Genomic DNA, 27657 nt, shown 5'->3' with positions numbered 1-27657 from the left:
AAAAAAAAAAAAAAAAAGGGAAAAGAAATGAAATGAAATGCGACCGAGTAAAATCAAATGAATAAGTACATACATATAGAAGAAATTCGTGCCCTTTGCGCACTATTTTTACTATGATGTGTTCACATATGTATTCACGTATGCGCATTTTCTTCTGTTCATTTTTTAGTACGCGTGAAGGGGAAAAATTATGTTATGCTATATGGGGGTACCCTGTGTGTATGATAAATCATGGCAAGTACTACATTTAAAGGGGCCCTCCTACATTTCGGTTCATTTTTTTCATGTATAACTTACCTTATCGGATGAGCTTACGTAGCCTATGTTATCATTATTCTTGTTTTTATTATTATTTTTTTTTCTTATCGACTCCGTGTTGTTTACACTCACCTGTTTATTTTTACCATCCCAATCGCCATCATAATCATCACTGTAGTTGTTACTTTTAGTGTTACTGTTATTGTAATAGTCGCTGTAGATATCATTGTCGTTGGTATCATCGAGATTGGCTTTCTTCTTTTTTCTTTTTTCTTTTTTTTTTTTCTTTTTTATTTTTTCATCATCACTATTATTATTATTATGATCATCGGGATCATCCACTTGTTTCTTGTTTACTTCCATTATCATTTCCATCGAGCTATCACCACGGAAACCATAAAACGAGTTGTTATCTTGTCTCAGTAGACTCATGTCGACAGTATTTATGTTTTCTTTTTTTATGTATAGACTACAATTAATTTCCCTCTTTTTAACGAATAAAATATTTACATTTACTTGTTTCGGGATGTTCAGGAATATATTTATTATTTGTGTGTAAAACTGCTTAATGTAGTATATATTTGTAAAGGCATTCTTATATAACTTTTTATAAATATACAAAATGAAGAGTAATATTTTCTCTTTTAAGATAAAAAATATGTTGCACACTTTATTCACTTCAAAGTATGTTAAGGTGTCCATTTGGTTAATTTTCTCACCTTTTTCATATTTTCTCTTTTCGCACTTTTTATTATTTCCTGTACTGTTCATAATTTTATTAAGATCTTTTTTCTTCTTTTGAGTGCATGCGTAGGTATTACTTCTTGGAGAGGAAGAAGACGACGCAGAAGAGCTGTCCTTCCGCTTCTTATCACAACAGTTAAAGCGCTTACTGCCGTTCCCGCAGTTTCCGCAGTTTCCGCAATTACCGCAGTTGCTGCTGTTCACAGTTTGAGCGTTTTCTTTCTTTTTGAGCAAGTTTACTTCATCATTTAATTCATTTATTTTACTTATGCAAGCATTTATTTTGTCACTGTGCAAGTCGTGAGTTCTGTTACTTGAAGATATGTTTTCCTTTTCCTCTTCTTTACATTTTTGAGGATCGGTATGTAAATTATAATAACAGTTCCGTTCTTCTTCTTTCTGTTCACATAACAATTTATGCACCATTTGATTATCTTTTTCCAACTTTTCTATCACCTCCTTCAGGTCGTTTATGATGACCTCCTTTTCATTGATTATCCTTTCATTACTTCGTAAATCTTCCATATGTATGTTTGTTATATTTTCATTTTTTAAATTACATGCACATAATTCATTCTCTAATTTATTTATTCTTTCTTCATTCATCTTTTTTAAATTGTTTATGTATACATGTACTTTAGCATAATTTTCTATTAACTTGAAGAGATCTATAATTTTTAGGTTCTCTTCATTTATTCTTTCCTCTACCAGGATATATACCCCATATATGGCTCTGTAGTTCGCCTTTATGGCCTTAACAATATCGTACAGTATTTGAAAAAGAACAATGCGTTCTCCCCCTGCGTTCGTGCAGCACCGAATGCCGCTGCTAGTACCGCTGTCAGTACCACCACCTCTTCTAACGGTGCACTCTTCTACTAATGTATCTACCACTCTAATAAGTTCCTCATCGCTATTGCAGCTCATTCTGATTGAATCGATGGAAGTGCATGGTTGCTTCTGCTCTTCACAAGTATTAGGATGAATTTTATATCTAGGATAGTCTGCACGATCATACATGTGTGTATTGAATCCATCCCCCTTTTCACCCTTATCATCGTGGTTGTTACTGTCAATCCCGCTGACTTTACTTCTAAATTTATTATGAAAATCCATTTCTGATGATGATCTAAACTCAATAAACAATTCACTGAAACGGAAAAGACAACAAATGAAAAAAAGCATCAAATTTTTTATATCATAATTTTTCATTAAATAGTTAAAGCTAGTAATTTTTTCCATTTCATTCTTTTTTTCAAAAGGATGAAGAATTGTATGACTGCAATTTTTTGTACATGCATACTCTGCTGATGAGGGAGAATCATACTTTCTACTAATAATGGAGCAGTCAAACCAATGTTTCGTTTTCTTATCAATTTCTCTATCTTTTGAATGGAAGCAATATACGCAAGGGGAAACGTTTCCCCGTACACTGTACATATCTTTCCGTTGTTGAAGTTTAATTATAGAGTTGCATTCGTAATGAGGAGAAGGAACAATACATTTACTTTCCCTTTTGTCGTTATCTCTACAATTCGTAGGTTCATGAACGACGATGCTATCCACTGCATTGTTGATGTGTGCCTGGTTTGAAAAGCATGTACCACCTGAACATTTTACCTTTTCAATATCATGTTCACATGTACAACCGTTGAAGCTTTCATCCATACAGATATTGGAGGTCTGCTCCTTTCCCTCTTTCTGATTAGGCACAGAATAATGGTTTAACGAATTATATACACATTCTAAGTTATGCTTACAAATTAAATTTTCATTCTTACCGGTACCATAATTATCGAATTCTATACTCTGATGGGAACCCAACGAATAATTTGCGTTTGCATTTTCTACGTATTTGAACAGAAGGAGAGGAATATCACGGGCCTTTTCCGTATGTAAAATAATATTTCCTAGTTTACTACTTGTATTTAAAAAAAGAAAATTCTGAATAATGTTTTTCATATCATTCAACTCCGATCTAAGCTTGCATATAACACTTGAAATGTTGCTGCTCAGGGGGAGCATATTGTTATCACTTACTCGTTCGCACATTCGGTTGCACATTCGATCGCATATTTGATCATGTATACACCCGCTCATCTGCTCGCCTACCTTTTCGTTTTTTTTTTTTTTTTTTTTTTTTTTTTCCGCCTTTGTGTTCGTCACCCTATCCTTGTTCTGATCCATGTACCCCTTTTTTTCCTCTTCCTTACGGATAAGAATTTTTCTGTAGCTCATGCTCACGTATGTACACGTGCAAATGCGCAATTTGAAAGGAATATGCTTCACAATGAACTCTTCCATCCTTCTGCGTTCCTCCTTGTTGCCCCCCTCGTCCTGTTCATCTTCGCCAGCATCATCGTGCTCCTCCTCCGCGCTGCAACTACGGTTTCTATGACTTTTATGACTACTATAACTACTACGACTACTATAACTACTACGACTACAATAATTACTACGACTACAATAACTACTACGACTACTATGGTGGGTGCGAGTAACATAACCGGAATTGCTTCTACCGGCGCTTCCACAGCTACTAGCAGTGCTATCACTTCCGTTCATCTCTCCGAATAAGACGTCGGCTGGCTTCTTCTCGCTACTACATTTATAGCAAAACTGAGTTGTGCATGAGCAACTAGGACACTTACCTACACTGGAGGGAGAACTGGCGTTTATTCTGTGAACCTTATATCTGGGAAAGCTAGATGAACAAGTTAAACAATTAGATACACCATTTTTTGACTCGAACTTATTATTAAAATTGGCATCCCTCTTATTTTTATCGTACCATGGATTACAATATTGTACATGTGTGTTATTATAATATATCATTTTTCTTTTATTCAATTGACATTGTTCTATCATATGCATAGTATGCATAGACGAATTAGAGTACTTAAGAAACTCTAAATATTTATTAAAAATATGTATTAGTAGTATGTCTATATAAAAGCCATTACAGTACTCACAGATTATTACGGTATAATATAAATCTTTACAGTATTCCTTCACTTTACTTCTTAAAGCACTATCGTTATTATTACCGCTATCCTTATTATTACCACTATCCTTATTATTACCACTATCCTTATTATTACCACTATCCTTATTATTACCACTATCCTTATTATTACTATCATTACGCATACTTTCTTCTATATTGTAGTAATACCATAGGGTGTTACTTAACCCTTCCCCTGTTTGAACACATTTATTTTCAGTTCTTACCCTTTTTTTATAATAACAACACATATATTTTTTATTATAATCTTTCTGGTTATATGATCTCTTTTCAATTCTTCCATTTTGTTTATGTTGGTCCAGAAGATACGAACCATCAGATGAATAGAATTTATGACTACAATTTAGTTCACTATTGTGTATTTTATATGTATGATCTTTTCCTCTGCTGTATCTTTTTCTTTCTTCCTGTGTATAGTGCATTTGGTTTAGTTGTCTTCTCTTCTTTGTTTGTTTCGTGCTTTGTCTTTTAATACCATAAATACGGGAGTTACCATTGTGGGAAGCGCTATGAGCGGCCCTATGAGCGGCCCTATGAGCGGCACCATAAGCGGTACAATCACCACTTCCTTCATCGCTTCCTTTATCACTTCCATTATCGGAAGAATATTTGAGGATTTCCAAGAGCGATTCCACTTCCTCTATCTCGTTTCGTCTGTAATTATTGCGCCTTTCTTTTTTACTCCCCACAAAATTCGTATCACCCAAACTGTTAGCATCATTTGTGTTCTGATAGTACTCCTTTTTTCGATTTGCAGAAAGTACCCTTATGTAATTCTTTTCCTCCCTCCTCCTGGCAAGTCTTCTATGTTCATGTTGTTCACAGTGTTCATATTTTTCCCGTTTTTCCTGTTTTTCCCGTTTTTCCTGTTTTTCGCGTTTACCCCTGTGGTGCTTATATATGCTATAATTATCATAGTTGAACCTTCTGAGCATCATCTTACCCTCGTGCGCGTCGTTATAAATGTCATTATTACAGTTATAAGTGCTGCCTTTTGTTCGTTTCTCTTTTGCTAAAAGTATTTCACTAGAAGGAACGTTGGAATCTGTTAAGGAGTAGCTCCTTGATGAATTACTTGAGTATAAACAGGAGGAGGAACAGCTTTTTATTTTTCTTCTTCTCGCTATTTTGTACCTTTTGTACTTATCTCCATCGCAGATATCGAAGCAGGGGTAGTAGTTTTCATCTCCCGTCCGACTGCACCTACTTCTGCTACCAGTGAACATTCCTCCCCTTGTTTGTGTCGACGCATTCATACTAGCTGTTGCGACTTGCACTTTTTTATTTTTCGAAATATTATTCTTCATCATTATTTTTTTAATATTAAAATTATTTATTCCACACATATCTGTTAAAACATCTCTATCAATTCTTTTTGTCAATTCTGTTTGTGTAAATTTCACATAGTAGTTGACTTCATTCGTCTGAGTACTATTATAAGTAAAAGTTTTCCCCTCTTCTTCTGTGTTTATCGTTACATCGACTACATCAACCTTATTTGTATTAATGCAAGAGTTAACTAAGAACCTATTGTCATGTGTGTATACTTTTTTATCGCTAAATGATTTTTCTTCAGTGTTCACACCTTCGCTAACTAGGTTATTCATTTCTCTATGAATTGAACTGTTATCTGTCTGGACATCCCTGTCTCTTCGCTCACCATCGAGCGAACCTCTCTCTGTTTGTGCACACTTCTCTGTTCTCTCTTCATCCGGGGAGATTCTCTCCGTCTGTGAATACCCGTCTCTTTGTTCATCATCTGAGGGTCTTCTCTCCGTCTGTGCATACTTCTCTGTTTTATCATTACTCAAAACGGTTCTCTCTGTCTGGGCATACTCGTCTCTTTGCCCATTATCTGGAAGACCTCTCCTTGCATGCACATATTTATTTTCCTCTTTAATTTTGTGGAATTGGTTATGAGTATCCTGTTCACAATTTTTATTTTCTAAAAGATTGTCGTTCACCTTTTTTTTGTCTTCGTTATTTATTCCTTCTCCTTCCTCATATCTTCTTAGTGTATACACATTTTCAGGGTATAGAATTTCCTCATCTATTTCCCCCTTCTCCTTATTATTCGTCAAGTCCGATTTATTATGTTTATCTCCATAATTTGCACCGCATTCATTCGGATAAGCACCCCTTTGGTTGTTACCAACCGGAGAGCTACTACTCGCTTCTTCTGCATGTATCAAATCATTCAAAAGATACTCCATATTTCTGGATAGCTTTTTATTTTTACTCTTTAACTTTTCAATAATTACCTTCAAGGATTCGTTTTCCAATCTCAACTCGGAGCAGTATATTTTGTAGTGAGTAACGTCATGCTCACCTTGATGGCTCTGGTTTAGCTCTAATTCGCTTAAAGAGAAATTGCTCTTGCTGAGCACGTTGCCATTTTTATTCAGAGAAGGATTGGTATTGCTATCATTGCTATTATTATTAATTCCTAGGTAAGTGATGCTGTGCTCCCGACCGAATTTGTGCTCCAGTTGTATGCACAAGTCATGAATGTTCTCAAAATCTTTTTCTAAAATATTATATTTTTCTAGAAGGACAATATAATTATCATTCTTCTCCTTAATAATTTGGTTTCTCTGATTAATAATTTCATTCTTTTCCTTTATCTGCTCAACCAGTTCTAAATTGCTCTTTGTGTATTCATCTAACTCTTTTTTTAATATATCATTCTGTTCTATGTACTTCCCTAATTGTTTTCTCAGTATTGTTTGGTCATCACTAGGGTCATTATTTTTCTTGCTAGTAAAAGGACTACAAACAATTTCACCACTGGTTAAACTGTCGTTCATACATTTGAAGGAACTCCAGTTGTTTTGCTGATAAAAATTTCCAAAACTGTTCATCATCTTATCTTCATCATTTGTGGACACTATACGTAATAGATCATTGAGCTCCTCTGTTAATTCATTACATTTATTCTTATATTTTTCTATTTCTTCTTTTTTATTTTTATTATCTACATTAATGATTTCCAATTCTTTGGCAATATTTAGAAACTCTTCTTTTTCTTTTATCAACTGGGTGATCTGTTTTTCATTTTTCTGTACATGAAGAATATACATTTTTTCCATTTTGTGCATCTCTTTTTTCAATTCTTCCAATTGTATCTGTTGATTTTCTATAAAATTATTCGCATTAGTTAAACGCTTAGTTTGTGCATGTAAAAGTAAAGAGCATTCTGTTTCTTTTTTCATACTCATTTCTAGTTCATTCTCTAAACAATTTAAAAAAATGATTTTTTGGCTCTTTAAATTGTTTATTACATTATTTAACTCGATAATTTCACTATTCTTAAGTAACAACTCCTGTTTTAGTTGTTTATTTTCTATTTCGTTAATATTCATATTTAAATATTCCACTGAATTAATTTTATCATATGACTGATCATTAAGCATGTTGATGTAATTTTCTATTGTCCTTGCATATTCTTCGTTTTTCCTTTTTTCATTTTGATAACTACTATTTTTTGTTTCTAACTCTGCTTTTAGTTGAAAAATTGTACTCTTATAATGTAATATTTCTTTTTCAATGACTTCATCATATATTCTTTCTTCGTTTATATCACGTGGTTTTGATAATACATGTACACCGCTTCTACCATTTTTCATCTTATCATTTGTATCGACACTTGGTGCATTAGTTGTAGCATTACTTGAGTCATTGCTATTATACACTGTTTCGTTCATATTCGAACTAGTAGTTTTTTCAGAGTTTAAAATTACACATGTTGAACTACTTTTTCTTTCTGCCTCTGCTTTCTGACTCAACAAATATACTTTTTCATCATATGTTAATGAAGACAAGTCATTCTGTGCACTATTCGTGGTAATAATACCACCGGAATGTGCTATCAGGTTACTAATACTGTCACTATGTTTTTCTTCTCCTATGGATCCGCAATTATGTTGTACTTCCGTCTTGCGCAGGTTGTAAAATGATATATTATCATTATCAAGAACACCATCATTATCAAGAACACCATCATGATCATTAAGAACACCATCATGATCATCAATATCATCATCAATATCATCATCACCATCAATATGCACATTTACATTTCTTACATGTGCCACAGAATACTCCCCACAGCTTAACTCATTTTCATAAGTACTACCCTTCCCATAAATATTTTTTATTATTATATTTCCAACGCTTTGCATACCACTTTCTTCATTGCGCATGTGTGCATTTCGAGTGATAATACCTTTATTTATTTCAACACTGTTTTCATTAAATATGTCTTTTTTTTCTATGTGCAGAAGATCGTTTACATGTTGCTTACAGCTTTTTATTTGAAAAGAAACGTCTAAGGCGCTGTGTCCATAAGGGTACTTTCCCCTTATTACGTCACTGTCGCTTCCTATATTTCCGCTTCCTACATTACCGCTTCCTACATTACCGCTTCCTATATTTCCGCTTCCTACATTGCCGATTCCTACATTGCCGATTCCTACATTACCGATTCCTATATTTCCGCTTCCTATATTTCCGCTTCCTACATTGTCGCTTCCTACATTTCTAATACTTACCCCTCCGTTACTCATCGGAGTGCCATTTACCCCCTCCTCGTGCAATGGATTCTCTTCTAGAACCCTATCATTTTCACGACCATCAAAAATGGAACTGGAGCATGACATTCCACAATCAATCTCCTGCGGTCTTTTTATATCATTGTTCAGAATGCTTTCATAAGAAAAATTGAAATTTAATGTTTTTTCGCTTAACTTGTTTTTATCGTCGCTCTCAACGATTATTGGTAAACCCCTATCATCCATGTTATGTTACAGTTTTGGGATTTACATTTTTGTTTGCCCCAGTTTTACTTCTCTTAGCTTAATTTTTGTTTTGCCTCTTTCGGGGGCTTCTTTGTGCCAATTTGATGCTAATTTGAGGCTAATTTGAGGCTAATTTGGTGCCTATTTATTGCAAATTTGTTGCTAATACTTTTCCAATCTTTTGCTTATTTATTGCTAACTATTTTTATTTTTCTTTCTGAACAAGTGGTGGAAATGCCCTTCGGAAAAAAAATATGAATTAAAAAGGAGAAGAAATATATAATAAAAAAAAAAAAAATAAAATGAATAAAAGTGAATAAGAACGAATAAGAACGAATATGAACGAATATGAACGAATATGAACGAATATGAACGAATATGAACGAATATGAACGAATATGAACGAATATGAACGAATATGAACGAACATGAACGAATATGAACGAATATGAACGAATATGAACGAATTTGAACGAATATGAACGAATATGAACGAATTTGAACGAACATGAACGAATATGAACGAATATGAACGAATTTGAACGAATTTGAACGAATATGAACGAATATGAACGAATTTGAACGAATTTGAACGAATATGAACGAATATGAACGAATATGAACGAATATGAACGAATAAGAAATCATAAAAACGAATAAGAAATTATAAGAACGTGCAATCACACATACACATGTGTATATATTCCAGACTTTCTTAAGTTTTGAGAATATTTTAATGCATTCCTCGCTTAGCATAAGAATACGAGCGATTTCGTATACATTCCGAACGTTTACACGTACTCGCAAAAAAGGAAAAAGGAAAAGAAAAAAGTAAACAAAAAAAAGGAAAACAAAACACAAGTAGATCTTATTTTATACTATTTCCCAATATTTTTCACTATTTTCACTTTTTTTTTTCTTTTCTTTTTTTTTTTTTTTTTTTTTTTTTTTTTTTTTTTTTTTTTTTTTTTTTTTTTTTTTTTTTTTTGCGAATACGCGCAAACGTTCGGTATACACATCAAAATAAATTCTCACTTCACTCTTTTAAAAGTTTTTCAAAATGTGTAAGTGGAAAATTGTGAGTCTTACTTTGGGCCATAATACATATATATATACATATATATGCATGTACACATATATATACAAATATACTTACATATATATGCATGTGCACATATATATACAAATATACTTACATATATATGCATGTACACATATATATACAAATATACTTACATATTATATGCATGTACACATATATATACAAATATACTTATATATACTTATATGCATATACATACACATATATGTGAAAGTAACTACTTTCATGATATAACGAATAAGGGAAATTTCATTCTATTTTGTTCATATATTTTTTGTTTTATTTCCTCCCACCCCCCTCTTTTGCGACTTTACCCGCTCATTCAAAAGTTCATATTTTCCAGTGGCTTAAGAAATATAAATATCTATTTAAATTAGTAAAGAAAAATATTAAATGGCTAAAAATTTTTTTGAGACATTAATATAAATTATTTTCTTAATATTAAAAGAGGTACCTTTTGAACACATGGAATGTACGAGCATAATTTCTTTTCTTTTTTTTTCGAAATTCTCTCTTACTCGTTTAAATTCATTTGGAAAAAATTAACATACAACAAAATAAAACAAAAAAAAAAAAAAAAAAAAAAGCAAATTAATTGCTATATTTTCGGAAAATTATTCCCTCATTTTTGGGAAATTATTCCTGCGTTTTTTTCGATCAAAGTTGCTTGCAAAAGTCATGAATGAATGGAAGTTTTTCTCTGCAACTTGTGTCAACCATTGAGGGGTAACTCCATCAAAGTATTTCTTTCTTACAGTTCACAGATTTTTCCACTTTCATTTATATATGATGTGTATGTATTTATGTATATGTGTATATATACATATTTTTATATATATACGTATATTTATTTTTATTTTATTTTATTTTCGGATGAAGTAACCCCCCCCCCTTTGGCACCCTTTTTATTACATGTTATATTTCACTATTATGTATTTCAAAAAGCTAAAAAGGACCACTTTTGTTGTTTCGTCCACTTGCTCAAAAAGCGTTAAAAGAAAATATTGTAAGGGGGAAAGAAAAAAATCAAGTACATTTTTATCTGTACATTTTTACATGTACATGTACATAGAACTTTAAGGTATATTTCAGAGAGTCACCATCTGTCCTCGTATGTCGCGAAATTACAAAAATGAATCCTGTCATAACTGACTTTTACATTTCTGTATGTTCATTAAAAATTATGATAAATTTGACGGAGATAAAAAGGTTTTAGTGAAAAACAAATAAAAAAAAAAAAAGAAAGAAAAAAGAAAAAAAAAGAAAAAAGTAAAAAGAAAAAAGAAAAAAAGTATAAAGATAAGGATATGAATAAGGATTAGAATGGGGATATGGATGAGGATACGGATTACTACACACATACACAGGTTCACTGAAAGGTTCAAAAAGTAATCATCTCACGTATGCTCTAGGATGTTAAGTAGACATATGCAAAGAAAAAAAAAAAAAAAAAGTAAAAACGTATAAAAGTAATTAAATAAAAAAAAAAATTTGCTTATTTAAACTCAATTTATTTTCTTTTTAAACTTTTCATCCTTTTTTTTTTTTTTTTTTTTTTTTTTTTTTTTTTTCTCGTCCCCCCCTTATTATAAACATTTAACAATGCATGAAAGATGTAGGGAAGGAGAGGGGATTAACAAAATCATAGTGTTCTATATATAAGATAAAATGCGAAGGAATTGTTCCGTCATTTGATCAATTGCCAACATGTACAAATATGAACACAGCATGCACGCGACATACACACAACCTGCACACGACATGTAAACGACATGCACTTGCACTTTCAAGTTCATTTACATTTACATTTACATTTACACTTACATTTACACTTACATTTACATTTACATTTACATTTACATTTACACTTACATTTACATTTACACTTACATTTACATTTACATTTACATTTACACTTACATTTACATTTACACTTACATTTACATTTACACTTACATTTACATTTACACTTACATTTACATTTACACTTACACATATGTGTATTCACATTTACCCATACGTTTGATTTATCTTAATATGCAGTATTCTCGAGAGCGGTTATACGCCCACTTAAAATTCAAAGAAAGATAAAAATAAAATGAAATGAAAATGATGCAAAATGAAATAAAAAAATGCTACTCTATTTTTTCATCGTTTTACTTCCTTTCTACGCGTTCGATTTCTTCCTTGCTCATCTCTTGATGCTATTTTTCCACAAAAAGAAAATAAAAATAAGTGAGAAACAACATCAGTAAGTTTTTCTCTTTCCTTACAAAATTCTCAATTATCGATGTGTCTTTAAATGGTACTGCTTAACGCGTATGCATGTGATGCGCAAGGAAAGAAGGAGCATTGTGCTATCGCCCAGTGCTACTTCATTGCAGTTACATATACATATGCATACATATATATTTTCATGTTTGTTTAATGGGGAAAAAAAAAAAAAAAAAAGAAAAACGAAACAAAGCAAAATCCCGATAACAAAACGTCGACATGTCGTCATTTCTTATTTTTAGCTTATGTACATGTACATGAGTCCAGTTCGATCAATTGACAATTTGTTCTTTTTCATGTCCGTTGCGCATAAGGTACACACATCGGACGGTTAAGTGTTTTGATTAAGCCCGCATTTTTTTTTTTTTTTTTTTAATTTTTACATAAATTTTCAGCTGTAAATTTATTTCATTGTGCTTGTGGTTCATTTTGTTGTTTGGTTTTGTATTATATATTAGTTTATATATGTGTTCACGCATTAGTTCATATATTTGTTCATGTATTTGTTCACGTAGTTGTTCATATATTTGTTTATCTATTTTTCTACTTGTTTATCTATTTTTCTACTTGTTTATCTATTTGTTTTTCTACGTGTTTATCTATTTGTTTTTCTACGTGTTTATCTATTTGTTTTTCTACGTGTTTATCTATTTGTTCAATTATTTTATTTTAATTAAAAAATTGTTATGAGTAAATTATACCTCTTTAAAATATCTGTCATAATTTTTTTTTTTTTTTTCACTTCTTTTGTTATTACTTACACTTGATATGAGCATGTATAATTACACAAGCAAATACCCACACACATACACACTTTAAATATACATTTTAAAATATTCATTTTAGAAGGAGTTATCACAAACGTACTCCCTCAAATGCGCGCTCCAAAAGTAGATATGTTTTCTTTTTAATCTTACACTCGCACTTATACTTATGTTTCCCTTTTTGACTTTGAAAAATTATTTTATTTTTTAATTTTTTATTAAAAATTAAAATATAGGTGTATGCATAGGACACTGTTTGTATCAAATAGTTTAAGTGAAAGTATTTGAATGATTGAGTTTGTAATACCATACTTGGATGTACATTTGCACAATAGTGTGTATATTATAGAAACACCTGAACATACCCTCAGGACTTACTATTTTAAGTGTGGTAACGAAGGAAAAAAAAATACCTGAACGTTCAGGTGATAAGCTTTTTTTTTATTTTCTTCAAAAAAAAAAAAAAAAAAAAAAAAAAAAAAAAAAGCCTAAAAAATGTAAGAACCATAAAATATGTAAAAAGCCTAAAAAATGTAAAGAACATAAAAAACATAAGAATCATGAAAAATGCAAGAATCATGAAAAATGCAAGAAGCATAAAAAATGTAAGAAGCATAAAAAATGTAAGAAGCATAAAAAATGTAAGAAGCATAAAAATATAAAAAAGCATAAAAGAATAAATATTTATAAAACTTAACGTAAAAACTTAAAAAAGCAAAAACGTAGAAAATACATAAAATAAATAAAAAAAAAAAAAAAAAAGTCGTATTCATTTCACACCTGTGCCTACATATTTAGTCCAATTACACAAATAATTTTTTACATATTAGAGACAAAAATTTAGTGCCACTAATTAGAGCTTGTATTATTCATTAAAGATAAAATATATGAAAGTTTGTAACTCATTTTTTTTACGCTCATATATATATTTATATGCGAGTGTATGCAAATATATTCTTTAGGACTGTCTTAATATGCGTATTGCATTATTTATTTCTGTGCACTTATGCCTTTGTGCGCCTATTTATGCTTCTTGTGAAGATACTAGATATAAATGTATGAATGATCACATCTTTTTTTTTTTTTTTTTTAAGTACTTAAAGTTTTTCTTCATAATTCCATTTTTACATTTTAATTTCATATCTTAACGTGTTTGTGCTTTTATTCTAGTGTCTTTACAATTTTCTTTTTTTATTAGTTTTATTGGTATGATTGTAGCGAAAAAAGAAAAAAAATAAATTATAAATCAAGAAAGCAATTGTCTTTTGTTGCACCCATAAGCATTGTTTTTTTTTTTTTTTTTTTCTTTTTCTTTTTTCCTTATTTTTTTTTTTTTAGTATAAATATAAAAAAAAAATACTTCGTAAAAAATAGAGAATTGTTCTAAGTATGCACCTCGTATCAACTTATGTACGTGTTTAATAAATGCCAAAATAGAAAATAAGCATATATATATATATATATACATATATGTATATACAATATATTTATATAAAGTGCACATATTTGTGGCTTATATGTTAAGTGAACAATGTGTATTTATTGTAGAATAATAAATATTACGATGCTATGCGTTTTAAGCTCTAGCATCAATACTGCATACAATTAATTTTTTCCTATCATTTTCATCATCGTTAATTTAGCTCTTCATGTACCTTCGTCAATTAGTCGTTAATTACATACTTAAATATTTTTACTAGATAGTTTCAGTACTTCGTTATTTAGCTATATAGCTTGAACACTGCATAGTTTGAATACTGCGTAGTTTGAATACTGCGTAGTTTGAATGCTGCATAGTTTGAATGTTGCGTAGTTTGAATGCTGCGTAGTTTGAATGCTGCGTAGTTTGAATGCTGCGTAGTTTGAATACTGCATAGTTTGAATATTGCATAGTTTTACTACCAAATAATTTTACTGCTAAATAATTTTACTACTAAATAATTTTACTGCTAAATAATTTTACTACTAAATAATTTTACTGCTAAATAATTTTACTACTAAATAATTTTACTACTAAATAATTTTACTGTTATATTTGTTAGTGTAATATTTTATTTCTCTTTTTTCATATCTTGTCTTTTCGTCGTTCTCTTACCTTATGCGTTTTCACTGTTTTCATGTTTACTTAGTTTCATTTCCTTTTTCATTTTATTAATTTTTTTCATTCATCCTTTTATTTACCCTTTCATTTGTCTCTTCAGTCGTAGTTTTGTTCGTTCCTTCATCTATAGATTCGTATTTTTTTATTTGTTAAGTTTATATGCCCTCTTCGTTATCTTCATTATGTTTGTCAATCACTCAGTCAATCCTTAAGCTAATCATACCAAGTTTTTTTCATATAATTAATTTTTATATGTTATCTTTTATTCCTGCCGTACTAATTATTGCTCCGGCTGGTGGTGTTGCTGATTTTCTCCCTTTTGTTCCTTTATTTTATTCCTTTATTTTATTCCTTTATTTTATTCCTTTATTTTATTGCCTTATTTTATTGCTTTATTTTATTGCTTTATTTTATTGCTTTATTTTATTGCTTTATTTTATTCTTTTATTATATTCTTTCATTTTATACCTTTATTATATTCTTTCATTTTATCCCTTTATTATATTCTTTCATTTTATTCCTTTATTTTACTCCTTTCTTTTATTCTTTTTTTTTTTTTTTTTTTTTTTTTTTTTTTCATTTTTATACCTCGTACTATTAGTGCACTTACAGTGAAACGTTTATTTGCTCTGAAGATTTTTAGTAATCTTGTACATGCACGGACAAGAGATTACAGCAAGAGCTTATGTACACGTTCAGAATATTTTATTTGTCCTTTTTGATTGTACAAATCGTTTGTGCATTTCCACCTTGTCTAGATAATTTACATTGACAAAGTTACATACATATAAACGTATATATATGTGGGCTCATATGTATATACATATATATGTATGTATGTTTTTGTTTGTTTGTAGATTTGTACATTCTTTACTGCTCTTATTATTCTTTATTCAATGTTCTATTCCCTTAACTCATTAATCATGTATGATTACTAGTAATTTTTTTAAAAATATAATATTTTTTTTCCTTTTAATTTTTTTTTTTCACTACTCTTGTTTATTTTTAACACATATATAAGCACATGTGTGCGTAAAAGTATACGCACGTATATAGCTGCATATATATGCTCACATGTATCGCTGCATATATATGCTCACATGTATCGCTGCATATATATGCTCACATGTATCGCTGCATATATATATGTACATATATGGCTGCATATGCTCGCATATTCATGGGCTCATTCCCTTATAATTATTTCTACACTGTTTGTCCTTTTCATGCAACAGTAGTCTGTAATTGTGAGAAGCACCTAGTTTGTTTTTTATCTTGCCTGTTCATACGTATATGTATAAACATAAATATGTATAAACATAAATATGTATAAACATAAATATGTATAAACATAAATATGTATAAACATAAATATGTATAAACATAAATATGCATAAACATAAATATGCATAAACATTATATGTATATATATAAATATGCTTAAATATACATACATAAGTTCATGCATACACACATGCATATGTGCAAGTGTGTGTGTACTTTATCACGTCTGTCTGCTCCTTCATTTGCTTTTCTTTATCTTCGAGTTATTTTTTCTTATATCCAATTTTGCATTCTTAATTTTTATTTTTTTTTTCTTATTTATCTGCTTATTTGTATAACCACTTTAATAATATTTTCTCTATTAACAAAATAAAGTTTTATGACGATATTTCTGCTTAATTGTGACAACATATATATATCTTTTTATGGATATATTAAAAAAAAAAAAAAAAATTCCAAAAAATTGTAAGTCATAAAATACAAGTAGCATAATATAATACGTAAAATACAAGTAATATAATATAATAAGTAAAATATTTGAATGATATTATATGTAAATTATACTATGTAAAAATATGCGTTAATAAATAAAATATAAAGACAACGTTTGGGGCAACTCATGTGATTGTGTAACAGGAGTTGTCATTCTTTGCAGCAGTAATCTATATGAAAAAAAGGAACAAAAAAGAAAAAAAAAAAAAAAAAAAAAAAATGATATAATTATAAAATGTTATAATGATAAATTATAAAATGTTATAATAATAAATTATAAAATGTTATAATGATAAATTATAAAATGTTATAATGATAAATTATAAAATGATAAAATGATAAAATAAAAATAAAAAAAGAGAAAAGAGATAAAAATATTTTAATAGTAAAAGGAACATAAAAAAGAGAAAAAAAAAAAAAAAAAAAAAAAAAAAAAAAAAAATTAATAAAGAGCAAATTTAAAGAAGAAATTGTAATTTCCTTTTGTGCATATTTTATTGCTTTTAATTCTTTAACCGTTTGTTGTTATAAGTTTAATTTTTTTTTTTTCTTATTTTGCATCGATAAGCTGTCTTTTCTTTTACGACCTTCCATTATACAAAATTTTCTATCGCTGTAGAGTACATTCGCTTTGATACTTACATATATACATACATATATACATACATATATAAGCACATACACATGTATCATATATACGTGCGTACACGCAATCAGATGTTTTTAAAAATACATAATTTTTTTTATTAAAAATATTTTCTGTTCACTTAGCTTTTTATCCACTACCTTTTCTCACCCATCTATCTACACCTTTCCTAGAGTTCTCCTTTTTTTTTTTTTTTCTTCTCTATTTGCTTTATTATTCTATATTCAATAAAATGTCAAATGGTATCTGCAATTTCAGTATTCTCGAAAAGCAGATAGAAGATAACAGGGATAAAAAGAGCGTAAGTTTTATGCTACTACATATGTATGCATGAAGTGTGTATGTAAGTATGTACGTATATACATATGTTTATACATACGCTTGAGCGCCCTCCCTTCTCCCTTACAACATATTATGTGTTACGTTTTTCCTTCCCCCCCTCCTTTACAGAATTATTATAACACGAAAAATAATTTATCGGACTTAAATAATAGACTGTTTTTGAATTTAAATGTGCCTATTCCTACTTTAAACTATATAATTGATGAGAGTAATAAAATGATAGCAAGTGGTTCGAACTATCCAAACTGCAACTATGAAACGTTCAAGTACTCGAGAAATCTCTTTGATATCATCATGAAAATTTCACTCAATAAGAGGAATAACCTATTACCGGTAAGCACTAAGGAGTAAACCGCTATTGTAGCAATGGCTCAAAATGGCGTGAAATGTGCATATTTGCCAATTCCTAAACGTGTATTACATATACGCCTCCTTTTATACTCATCCTTTTTTCGCACTGCTCACCTATTTTTTTTTCTTTTTTTTTTCGGATTCCCTTTCAGAGCTGCAGGTCTGAAGGGGGCGTTGTATCGATCGACAAGAGTAGCCACACTGAAGATAAGGACAACATGCCTTATACATATACAAATGAAGAAGAACGTACTAAGGAAAATGCTTTGTCACACGTAAACAAGTATGAGCTTAAAAATAGCGTTTCCGAAATAGACGAAGAGGGGAAAAAAGAGGAAAAAATGGAGATAAAAATAGGGGGGGAAACGGGCGAAAAAACAGGCGACAAAATAGGCGAAAAAACAGGCGAAAAAATAGGCGAAAAAATAGGCGAAAAAATAGGCGCGAAAAACGAGGTAAAGGAAGAAAAAAAAATAAAGTACTACCCAGGGTTTTGCAAACAACTAGGAGCTAAAGGAAGAAGGCGTATGCTAGAGTTAATTCGTAGAGTATATAGAGAAAATACATCTCAGTGTAAAAACATTCTTTCTCATAAAATAAAACCTCCTGCATGTATTTCAAATTTACCATTTTATAATATAAACATGTTATGGCAGCTATCTTACGAATTTGGGGTTTTTGAAGAAGCGCTAAAAATACATAAAATATATGGAAAAAGTGTAAATGCATTAAATCAATTTTTTAATAAAAATGCTAAGGAAAACTTGTCTTTGTATCAAGAGAGTCTATCAACTATGTCGTATGAGATGAATAAAAATAACACTAACATGGATATGAAAAAGACGGAAAAGATAGATAACTTGCCAGTAGATCAAAGTAGATATACTAACTGTTCTCATGAGTTTAAGGGGAACATGAAAATGGATCCCTATTGGTGCAATTTCAATCCTGATAATAGTGGAATTCCTCATGCTAAGAGGTTTGAGGAGGGGGCCAACGACAGCAAGGGGGGGATTAGCGACAACAAATCGCACAGTAAGAGGAATATTAGAACTACCTGCATCAAGGGAAGCAACGGAAGTAATAGTAAAAGCAGTAGAGTAAACAATAGTAGCAGCAGTCCAAGTAACAACAACAGCAACAGCAGTAACCGGGAGGGGGAAAAAGGAGGAAAAAAAAGGAAATTACAAGGATGCATAACGCCTAACGATAAAGAGATAATACTCAAACGTAGAGTATTAAAAGAGGAAAAGAAAGAAAAAAATCAGCCGCAGGCGTTGGTTATGTATCTAGAGCAAAGAAATATAAGAACACATAGCATGCATAGAACCAAGAACACGCAGATAGATTCTGTGTTACCCCCTAATAAAAATGAGGAAAAAAAAATACAACCTTGTGATGGGGAAAACTCCGTAGAGTTAGAAAATATAGACATTAACTTGAACAATTCAAAAAACATAAATTACTTGAACAGTCTAAGCTTGGATAAGGAGCTAAAACAGTGTGAAGGGAATACAAATCTGCAGAGAAACTGTGAAGCAAGCAACTGTCATAGGAAGTGTACAAACATCTATGATATAATTAGGACTGCAGAAAATGTAGACAATTTTTTCTTTAAGAACACATACGAATCATGTATACCGAATTTAGAAAATAATAAAATGAAGGATAAGATGTGTTCTAATCAGTGTAGGAAGCATATCAAAATAACTAGAAATCATGAGATGAAAAATAAGGAAAAGTTAGATAACTCGGAAGCAGCAAACACTGCAAACGATGGAGGAAGCACGAACAGGTTGAGCAGCCGTAATAGCGCTAAAAATTATGATGTGCATAAAATATACGATTTAAAATGTGTAGACGAACTCTTATCCAATTTCACTCATGGCAATGCAATATTGTTGAATATAAACAAAAAAAATATATACTCTGTAACCTATGGAGGGAACTTAAAGAATGACCACTGTTTGTTACTTATACCATTGAAAAAAAAGTCAAAAAAAAATAAATCAAGTAAAAAAGATGTATTAAACATGCAAAACAAAAGTAATACTAAGAACAATCCTTCAACCAAAATTAATGAACAAGGCAATTCTAACATGATGAACAATATTACTTGCATGAATGAAGTAAATTCTGTAAACATTTGGATGAACGAAGAAAAAAAAGAAAACATCCATTTTGAAAAATGCAATTATAAGTGCAATTATTATTGTACTCATATTAGTGGCACAGACAATTGTCAAAAAAATATAGAAAATAAAAATATTAAGAAAAAAAAGCAAAATTACTACAATATAGAAACAGGAAAGGGAAAAAAATATGTTCTTCATTTCAATTCCCATGAAAAGGTACCCCCTAATTTGTGTGTAGATGACTCTAACGTATGTCCTACCTACAAAGGGGGTAACAGTTATATACAAGTTGGCTCAGTTACGAAAAAGGAGAAACACTACGAAGGAGAAAGCTTGAACGAAAGGAGCTTCAACAGAAGGGATTTCGACGAAAGGAACATGAATGAGAACTCCCGAACGTTCAACTCTTCACCGGGTACATACATTTCGAATGACAAAAAAAAAAAAAAAAGTATGAACAAGTCAGGTCACAATTGTATACCTGCAGAGGATAATTCTACTACACATTACAGAAAAATTTTAAAAGAAGAAGTCTCAAAAAAAAAACATCTCACAGATGGCCAAACCAACAATAGCATAAGCTGCAGCATCACATGCTCTCTTACTGATAATTTTTCAGCACGTGATAAATTAAGTGTGTTCACAAGTAAAGCAAAAAAGGATGAGATGGTACAAAATGGTGGGGTAATACAAAATGGCGGGGTAGTACAAAATGGTGGGGTAGTACAAAATGGTGGGGTAATACAAAATGGCGGTAGTACAAAATGGTGGGGTAGTACAAAATGGTGGGAATACAAAATGGGGGGTAGTACAAAATGGTGGGGTAGTACAAAATGGTGGGGTAATACAAAATGGCGGGTAGTACAAAATGGTGGGTAGTACAAAATGGTGGGGTAGTACAAAATGGTGGGGTAATACAAAATGGCGGGGTAGTACAAAATGGTGGAGTAGTACAAAATGGTGGAGTAGTACAAAATGGTGGAGTAGTACAAAATGGTGGAGTAGTACAAAATGGTGGAGTAGTACAAAATAGTGTAGTTCAAAACGGTGGAATAGTACAAATGAATGAGAACGTTTACACAGGGAATAGTAACTACTGTCAAGTTAACTCATCCGTGCAACATATTATAACACAGTGTGTTACAGACAAAAAAAGTAATACCATTAAACTTCTAAATGAAATAATGTCAAATGAAAAAAATTTTTTTAACTGTATGAAAAAAAAAAATCCTTTATTAAAAAAAAAAATTGCTAGTAATACCAAAACACTTAAACAATTCAAAAACGACAATAAAAAAATCGAAAAAGACGATCTCATAAATTTTCTACGACAAAGAGATATATATAACTCACTAAATGGAGAATGCTCTAATACATCTTATGGTAAAAATAAAAATAACAAAAATATGAATCTCACGAATTTTAGAAACTTCGAGCATTTGAACTTGCAGAGTACTTATCCCGTTCTGTGGTAGTAGCCCCTAATGGGGTGTCTCCTTGAGCAAGGTGCATATGCCGGTGCATACGCACACGTACGCATAAATGCGCACATACACCTATTTGCGCTCAAAAATTGGAAAATATAGCAAGGCCTTTCATTTATGCATTTTATTTATTTATTTTATTTATTTATTTTATTTATCTTATTTATTTATTTTATTTATTTATTTTATTTATTTATTTTATTTATTTATTTTATTTATTTATTTTATTTATTTATTTATTTATTTATTTATTTATTTATTTTATTTATTTATTTTATTTATTTATTTTATTTATTTATTTTATTTATTTATTTATTTTATTTATTTATTTTTTTTTTTTCTTATGCACTGCTCGCTTCGAATTCTACATTACTACATATGTACAGAATGTGCGCCTTATTATGCATTTTAATTCAAATATGGCAAGTTAACTTTTCCTCTTTAAAAAAAAAAAAAAATAATAATAATAAAACGGTCTTCATAACGCTATTTAAAAAATATGTATCCGGGGATAACGTAGTTTGCTTTAAAACAAAATTATAAATTTTAAATGTTCTGATTGTAAATGTTTCCGAATAGGACAGCTCATTCTGAACTTCTCAAAAGAGTGTACAGCTTTTGTAATTTGCATTTCGTAATGTATACACATATGTGTATATGTGTGCAATGTGAGTATATACGTATGTACATATGTATGTATGCATGCAACCATGCACACTTTTTCAGCTCAGTTACTCTCCTTTTTCCTCCATCATACTTAACGTTAATTCGGTTTGTAACTTCGTTCACGTTCTATTGTGCAATTTATGGAAAAAATGGGATATACTAATACTAATGTGTAACTGTGTCGTAAAATGAATACTGCAATAATGTATTTACAATTTATAAAAAAAAAAAAAAAATACAAAACAAAACAATAAATAAATAAATGCTACACATTCTTTTTTTCACTACGACATGTTCGTTATTAATAACAAAAAAAAAAAAAGGAAAAGAAAGGAAAAGAAAAAGGCGAAGGCGAAGAAATGCTCATTTTAATACTTCTACATAAACTTCTTCATAAATGATGTATGATAAAAATCTAAAAATTTATGGTACATCAAATAATTAATGCTGCTCACTTATTTACGGTATTGACCACCTATGAAAAAAAGATATATATTTGGGCGTATATATATGTACACATGACTATCTGTATATATGCACACATAATAATAAATGAGGGCTACAATGATTTTTTGACAACTGTGCACCGCTTAATAACGGAGAGAAATGCCCATTTTGGTACTTGCACATTTCTCATTTTTTCTTACATATATCCTGTAAAAAAGAATGGAAAACATATAACACACCAAATAATAACAGGAGAAAACATGTCTAGCCTAATGTCCACCTGAAATGGCAAAAAATAAAAGCGGAAAAGACGAAAAGTGGAAAAGAAGAAAAGCGGAAAAGACGAAAAGTGGAAAAGAAGAAAAGCGGAAAAGAAGAAAAGCGGAAAAGAAAGAACAAAAGAACAAAAGAGGGGAAAAAAAAAAAAAATTAAAATTCAATAATAATGGCTATTTGGTAACAAAATTATGACCAAATATGGGAATTGGGAAAAATGTACAAAAAAAAACATGATTTGTTCATGATTTGTTCACGACTTTTTCATGACTTGTTCATAATTTTTGAATAAATTTAAAATTTTACATATTCCGATATTTTATATCTTTTGGGAGGCAATGGTACTTTCATTCCATTGTATAAATATTTTGTGAGCAAATTTTTCTCCTTTAAATTTTCTTTATAATCATTCTGTGCAACCATAAAAGCGTAGCTACTATTATAGTCAAATTTTCTATCAGCCCTTTTAATGCCTTTTATGTCTAAAGGCTTCAAGTAGGGACAATATTTATATTCCACATTTCCTATATCAATGTAATCCCTTTCAGGCTGTACCTCTTTCGGTTCTTGGGCATTTTTCTTCTTAATTATATTTTTTTGAGTGTTGGTATTAAACTTATATAAATTTCCTAACACCTACAAAATAGAAAAAAATGAAAAAAAAAGGAGCAAATGAAAAGAAAAATGGGAACAAATGTAAAGAAAAAAAGGAGAAAATAAAAAGCAAAAATTTTAAAAAGACGATAAAAATTGCTCAGTTTATACGTGGAACAGACTATAATTTCTCATTGTATATGTTACTGTAACCATCCCATTTAAAAGTTTTATGTATTTCCATATTTTCACCTTGCTTTTAATTTTTCATTCATTTTTCCTCTCATTTTCCCCCTCATTTTTCCCCTCATTTTTCCACTTTTATTTTTCATTTTTCAGTTTATTTCTTTCTTTTCGTAGTGTGCTGAAGAATTTTCTCAAAATATGCATTACCTTATGATTAATAAAGCTTGGAATGAATGCATTACTTTTCTTAAAATAGTTTAGCTTCATTGCCATCTTCTTTTCCCTTTTGCATGTGTATATAATATATATGTACACGTAAATATACACTTACATGTATGAACGTATTTGTCAATCTTTATTAAAATTTCTTCACTATATGATATAACTGAAAGCAGGATTTGTAAACATATAAATTTTATAATTTGTTACATTAAGTGAAAAAGGGAAAATAATTGGACGTATGAAGATAAATATTAAAGAAAACAAATGAAGAAAAAGGATAAAATAATGAACATATGGAAGAAAAAATAAAAAATAAATAATAATGAATAAAGAATAAAATTATAAATAATAAATAATAAAATATTAAAATAAATAAATATGTAATTATACAAATGTAAAACTATATAAATAAATGAATCAAGAAAAAAATTTTTGAAAAGATAAGGAAAAAATTGTGAAAAGATAAGGAAAAAATTGTGAAAAGATAATGAAAAAAGCTCTTTTCTAAATATTTCAAAAAATGTGTGTTCAACATAGGGATAGCGAATGTGCTAAAATTCTTACATATAAACAAATAAATAAAAAAATATATACCTATATACGTACATACATACATATATACATAATATGTACATGTAACGTGGGAACATGTTACGCATGTTTCTATTGCTCTTTTTCGCCGCTTGAACAAAATATGGCCTTGTAACGTGCAATAATGTATTCTTATCTTTTTTTTTTTATTTCATTTTTATCTTTATGGACATTTGACATATTTCTATATTATGGAATAATTTTTTTACAAAATCAACAAAATTATATGACTGAAGTATACAAACTTTAAACTAAACTCCGGTGTGCAGTGTAAAATAATTCAAGTTCAAAGATAAAAAAAAAAAAGTTGGCACAACGAGGAAAAAATGAAGAGTACAGTCATAAAATATAATGGTAAAATTATAAAATAAAAGTATGACTTTTTTTTTTTTTTTTTTTAAATAGCATACTAATACTATATTTACATAAATAGTACTTAAAATATTAGAACATTATGTATAAATTAAAGAACGAACATAAGATTAAATAGTTCACCGCAAATAAGGTATACCTATGTATGTATACGTACATATAAATATACATATAAATATACATATACATATAAATATACATATACATATACATATACATATACATATACATATACATATACATATACATATACATATACATATACATATACATATACATATACATATACATATAAATATAAATATACATATAAATATACATATAAATATACATATAAATATACATATATATATTTATGTAAACATTCGCGGGCTTGCCTTTTAGTTATTCGTACAACCTATATTTTTATTCTGACTGTTTAAAATTTTTTTAGAAATATAATGAATAAGGAGGAGGAAGGCGCTATTATAAGCGAGACCCGCATGAACCAGTAATTAAACAAATACATTAATAATTTTGTATCTCATGTTTTATTATGTTCTGTAATGTACTTTTTATTATTTTCACTACTGTTATTGTTACTGCTGCTATGGCTACTATTGCAACTGCCGCCATTACCACTTCCACAATTTTATTATTTTTTAAGATTTGGCATATGCGCGGCTTTCGAAAATGAAGGGTACATATCGAGCATAGACATGTTAAATAACATAGTAGCCGTAACCAATACCAAAAATATTATAAAGATATATGATATAAGTGACAGAAAAGAAATACTAAGTTGTATCATTGAAGATATAGTTATAAATGATGTGAAATTACTGAAGACCAATTTAAATGGTAACAATAACTCGTGTGCACATTTAGAATTGAACGAGTGTTTATTTACGGCATATGAAAATCGAAAAAAATGTAAAATATATCATTTTAACATTCTGAATAAAAAAATAATACATATATTTGAATTTTTTAGTGAAATTGTTGACAATAGTTTTTCATTGCATCCAAATACTCATATATTTATTGTTACGTTAAGAAGTAAAGAATTGTTAGTTTATCATATAAAGGAGAAAACAATGTTATATAAAACGGATGTTCAAAATGAATATTGTATAGCTAGCTATAACAAAACAGGAATTATATATGCCTATACAGTTAATGAAAAAATTATATACTTATGTAGCTGTTTTGGAGATGACTATAATGATGAATATTTTGCAAATTTTGACATTTCAAAAATAACGAATAATGGCAATTTTTGTACACATATTGACTTTTCTTTTGATGAAAAAAAAATGCTTATTGCTACTAAGTTTAATTACATATACACACTGGACGCATACACAGGGGATGTACTGTGTTCATACAATTTCATGTACGATAATAGCCCGTTACTTATTACTTATATATCTTATCCAATTTATTCGTTCGATTCAAATTATGTTTTATCAGGTAAGTACACAGTACGTGTGCCATTGTATATATTATCGTATTTTGTTTATATTTGCATGATATTAGGTGAACGGGGGTGTGTTTGTCCAGAGGACGTTTCATTTATTTAAAATTTATTTTTTCCATTTAAAGTTTATTTTTTCCATTTATTTAAAGTTTATTTTTTTTCACTTATTAATTCCTTTTTTTATTTAATCTTTTTTTCACGTATTATGTTTCCTTCCCTTTTGCCAAGGTGGGAAAGATGGTCACCTGCATATCTGGGACGTAAAGGGGAATTTCGTGTGCAAGAAAAAAATTGGTAACAACGTTTTGTTTGTTAAGTGGGTGTATAACAGAGTTGCATTTATAACAAGTAAGTTTCATTAGTCTTCCTTTTGAAAAAAACCGACTTCGTATGTATGCATATATATATATATATATATATATATACATATGTACAATTGTTTTTTTTTTTTTTTTTTCTGTGTATACGCATATTTTACATTCCCTGTTCATAATTTTTTTTTTTTTTTTTCACAACATTTTATCTTACCGTCAACACATTTTTTAATTACCCCGCATTGTTCTATTATTTTTTTTATTTTAATTCTGTTTTACCTGTTTTTTTTTTTTTAGCGAGTAACTATGTTTTAATCTGGCAGATACCTAAAAAGGATTAAGAAAAATAAAAAGGCACAAATAACCCTGTACAGGTAGTAGTGTATTTTTCCAAAAAATTTCCAACATGGACATATTCACATTAACATGTACATGTGCAAATATATATACGTACATATTTTTTTTTTTTAAGTTTTATTAGTGATTATTTTATTTTTTTTTTTTTTAATTATTCCTTTATTTTAATTTTTAATACTTATTAATGTTAGTTTGTATTAATTAAAAATTTGCCCTAGCTCAGAATTTCCCTAGTTTTAACATGCATTGGTTTAACTTATATGAGTTTAGTGATTATCCGTATTATGCTTACTGTATAATGCTTCCTGAATTACAATTACTGAATTACAGTTACTGTATTACAATTACTGTGTAACGCATAACTGATATATGCTC

The 27657-nt window shown here is 29.5% G+C and overlaps 4 protein-coding genes across 4 annotated transcripts; 2 read left to right on the top strand and 2 right to left on the bottom strand.

Moving 5' to 3' along the window:
- Window positions 1-282: 282 nt before the first annotated feature.
- On the bottom strand, window positions 283-8823 carry PmUG01_12038800 (conserved Plasmodium protein, unknown function; the record flags this gene model as incomplete). Its single annotated transcript, XM_029006596.1, has 1 exon — window positions 283-8823. The coding sequence occupies one exon, from the start codon at window positions 8821-8823 to the stop codon at window positions 283-285; it is 8541 nt and encodes a 2846-aa protein (XP_028863069.1).
- An 8895-nt stretch (window positions 8824-17718) lies between these two features.
- PmUG01_12038700 (conserved Plasmodium protein, unknown function) lies at window positions 17719-21789 on the top strand (the record flags this gene model as incomplete). The annotated part of the gene is made up of 4 exons (XM_029006595.1): window positions 17719-17787; window positions 17937-18161; window positions 18332-21081; window positions 21177-21789. The coding sequence occupies 4 exons, from the start codon at window positions 17719-17721 to the stop codon at window positions 21787-21789; spliced, it is 3657 nt and encodes a 1218-aa protein (XP_028863068.1).
- Window positions 21790-22923: 1134 nt separating this feature from the next.
- Window positions 22924-24234, bottom strand: PmUG01_12038600 (conserved Plasmodium protein, unknown function; the record flags this gene model as incomplete). The annotated part of the gene is made up of 4 exons (XM_029006594.1): window positions 22924-22939; window positions 23112-23191; window positions 23494-23823; window positions 24175-24234. The coding sequence occupies 4 exons, from the start codon at window positions 24232-24234 to the stop codon at window positions 22924-22926; spliced, it is 486 nt and encodes a 161-aa protein (XP_028863067.1).
- A 1358-nt stretch (window positions 24235-25592) lies between these two features.
- Window positions 25593-27266, top strand: PmUG01_12038500 (WD repeat-containing protein, putative; the record flags this gene model as incomplete). Its single annotated transcript, XM_029006593.1, has 4 exons — window positions 25593-25642; window positions 25799-26604; window positions 26840-26959; window positions 27223-27266. The coding sequence occupies 4 exons, from the start codon at window positions 25593-25595 to the stop codon at window positions 27264-27266; spliced, it is 1020 nt and encodes a 339-aa protein (XP_028863066.1).
- Between the last annotated feature and the right edge of the window lie 391 nt (window positions 27267-27657).

Source organism: Plasmodium malariae (genome assembly GCF_900090045.1).
Source record: "Plasmodium malariae genome assembly, chromosome: 12".
Classification (NCBI taxonomy): Eukaryota; Apicomplexa; class Aconoidasida; order Haemosporida; family Plasmodiidae; genus Plasmodium; species Plasmodium malariae.
This window is presented reverse-complemented; position numbering and strand designations above follow the sequence as displayed.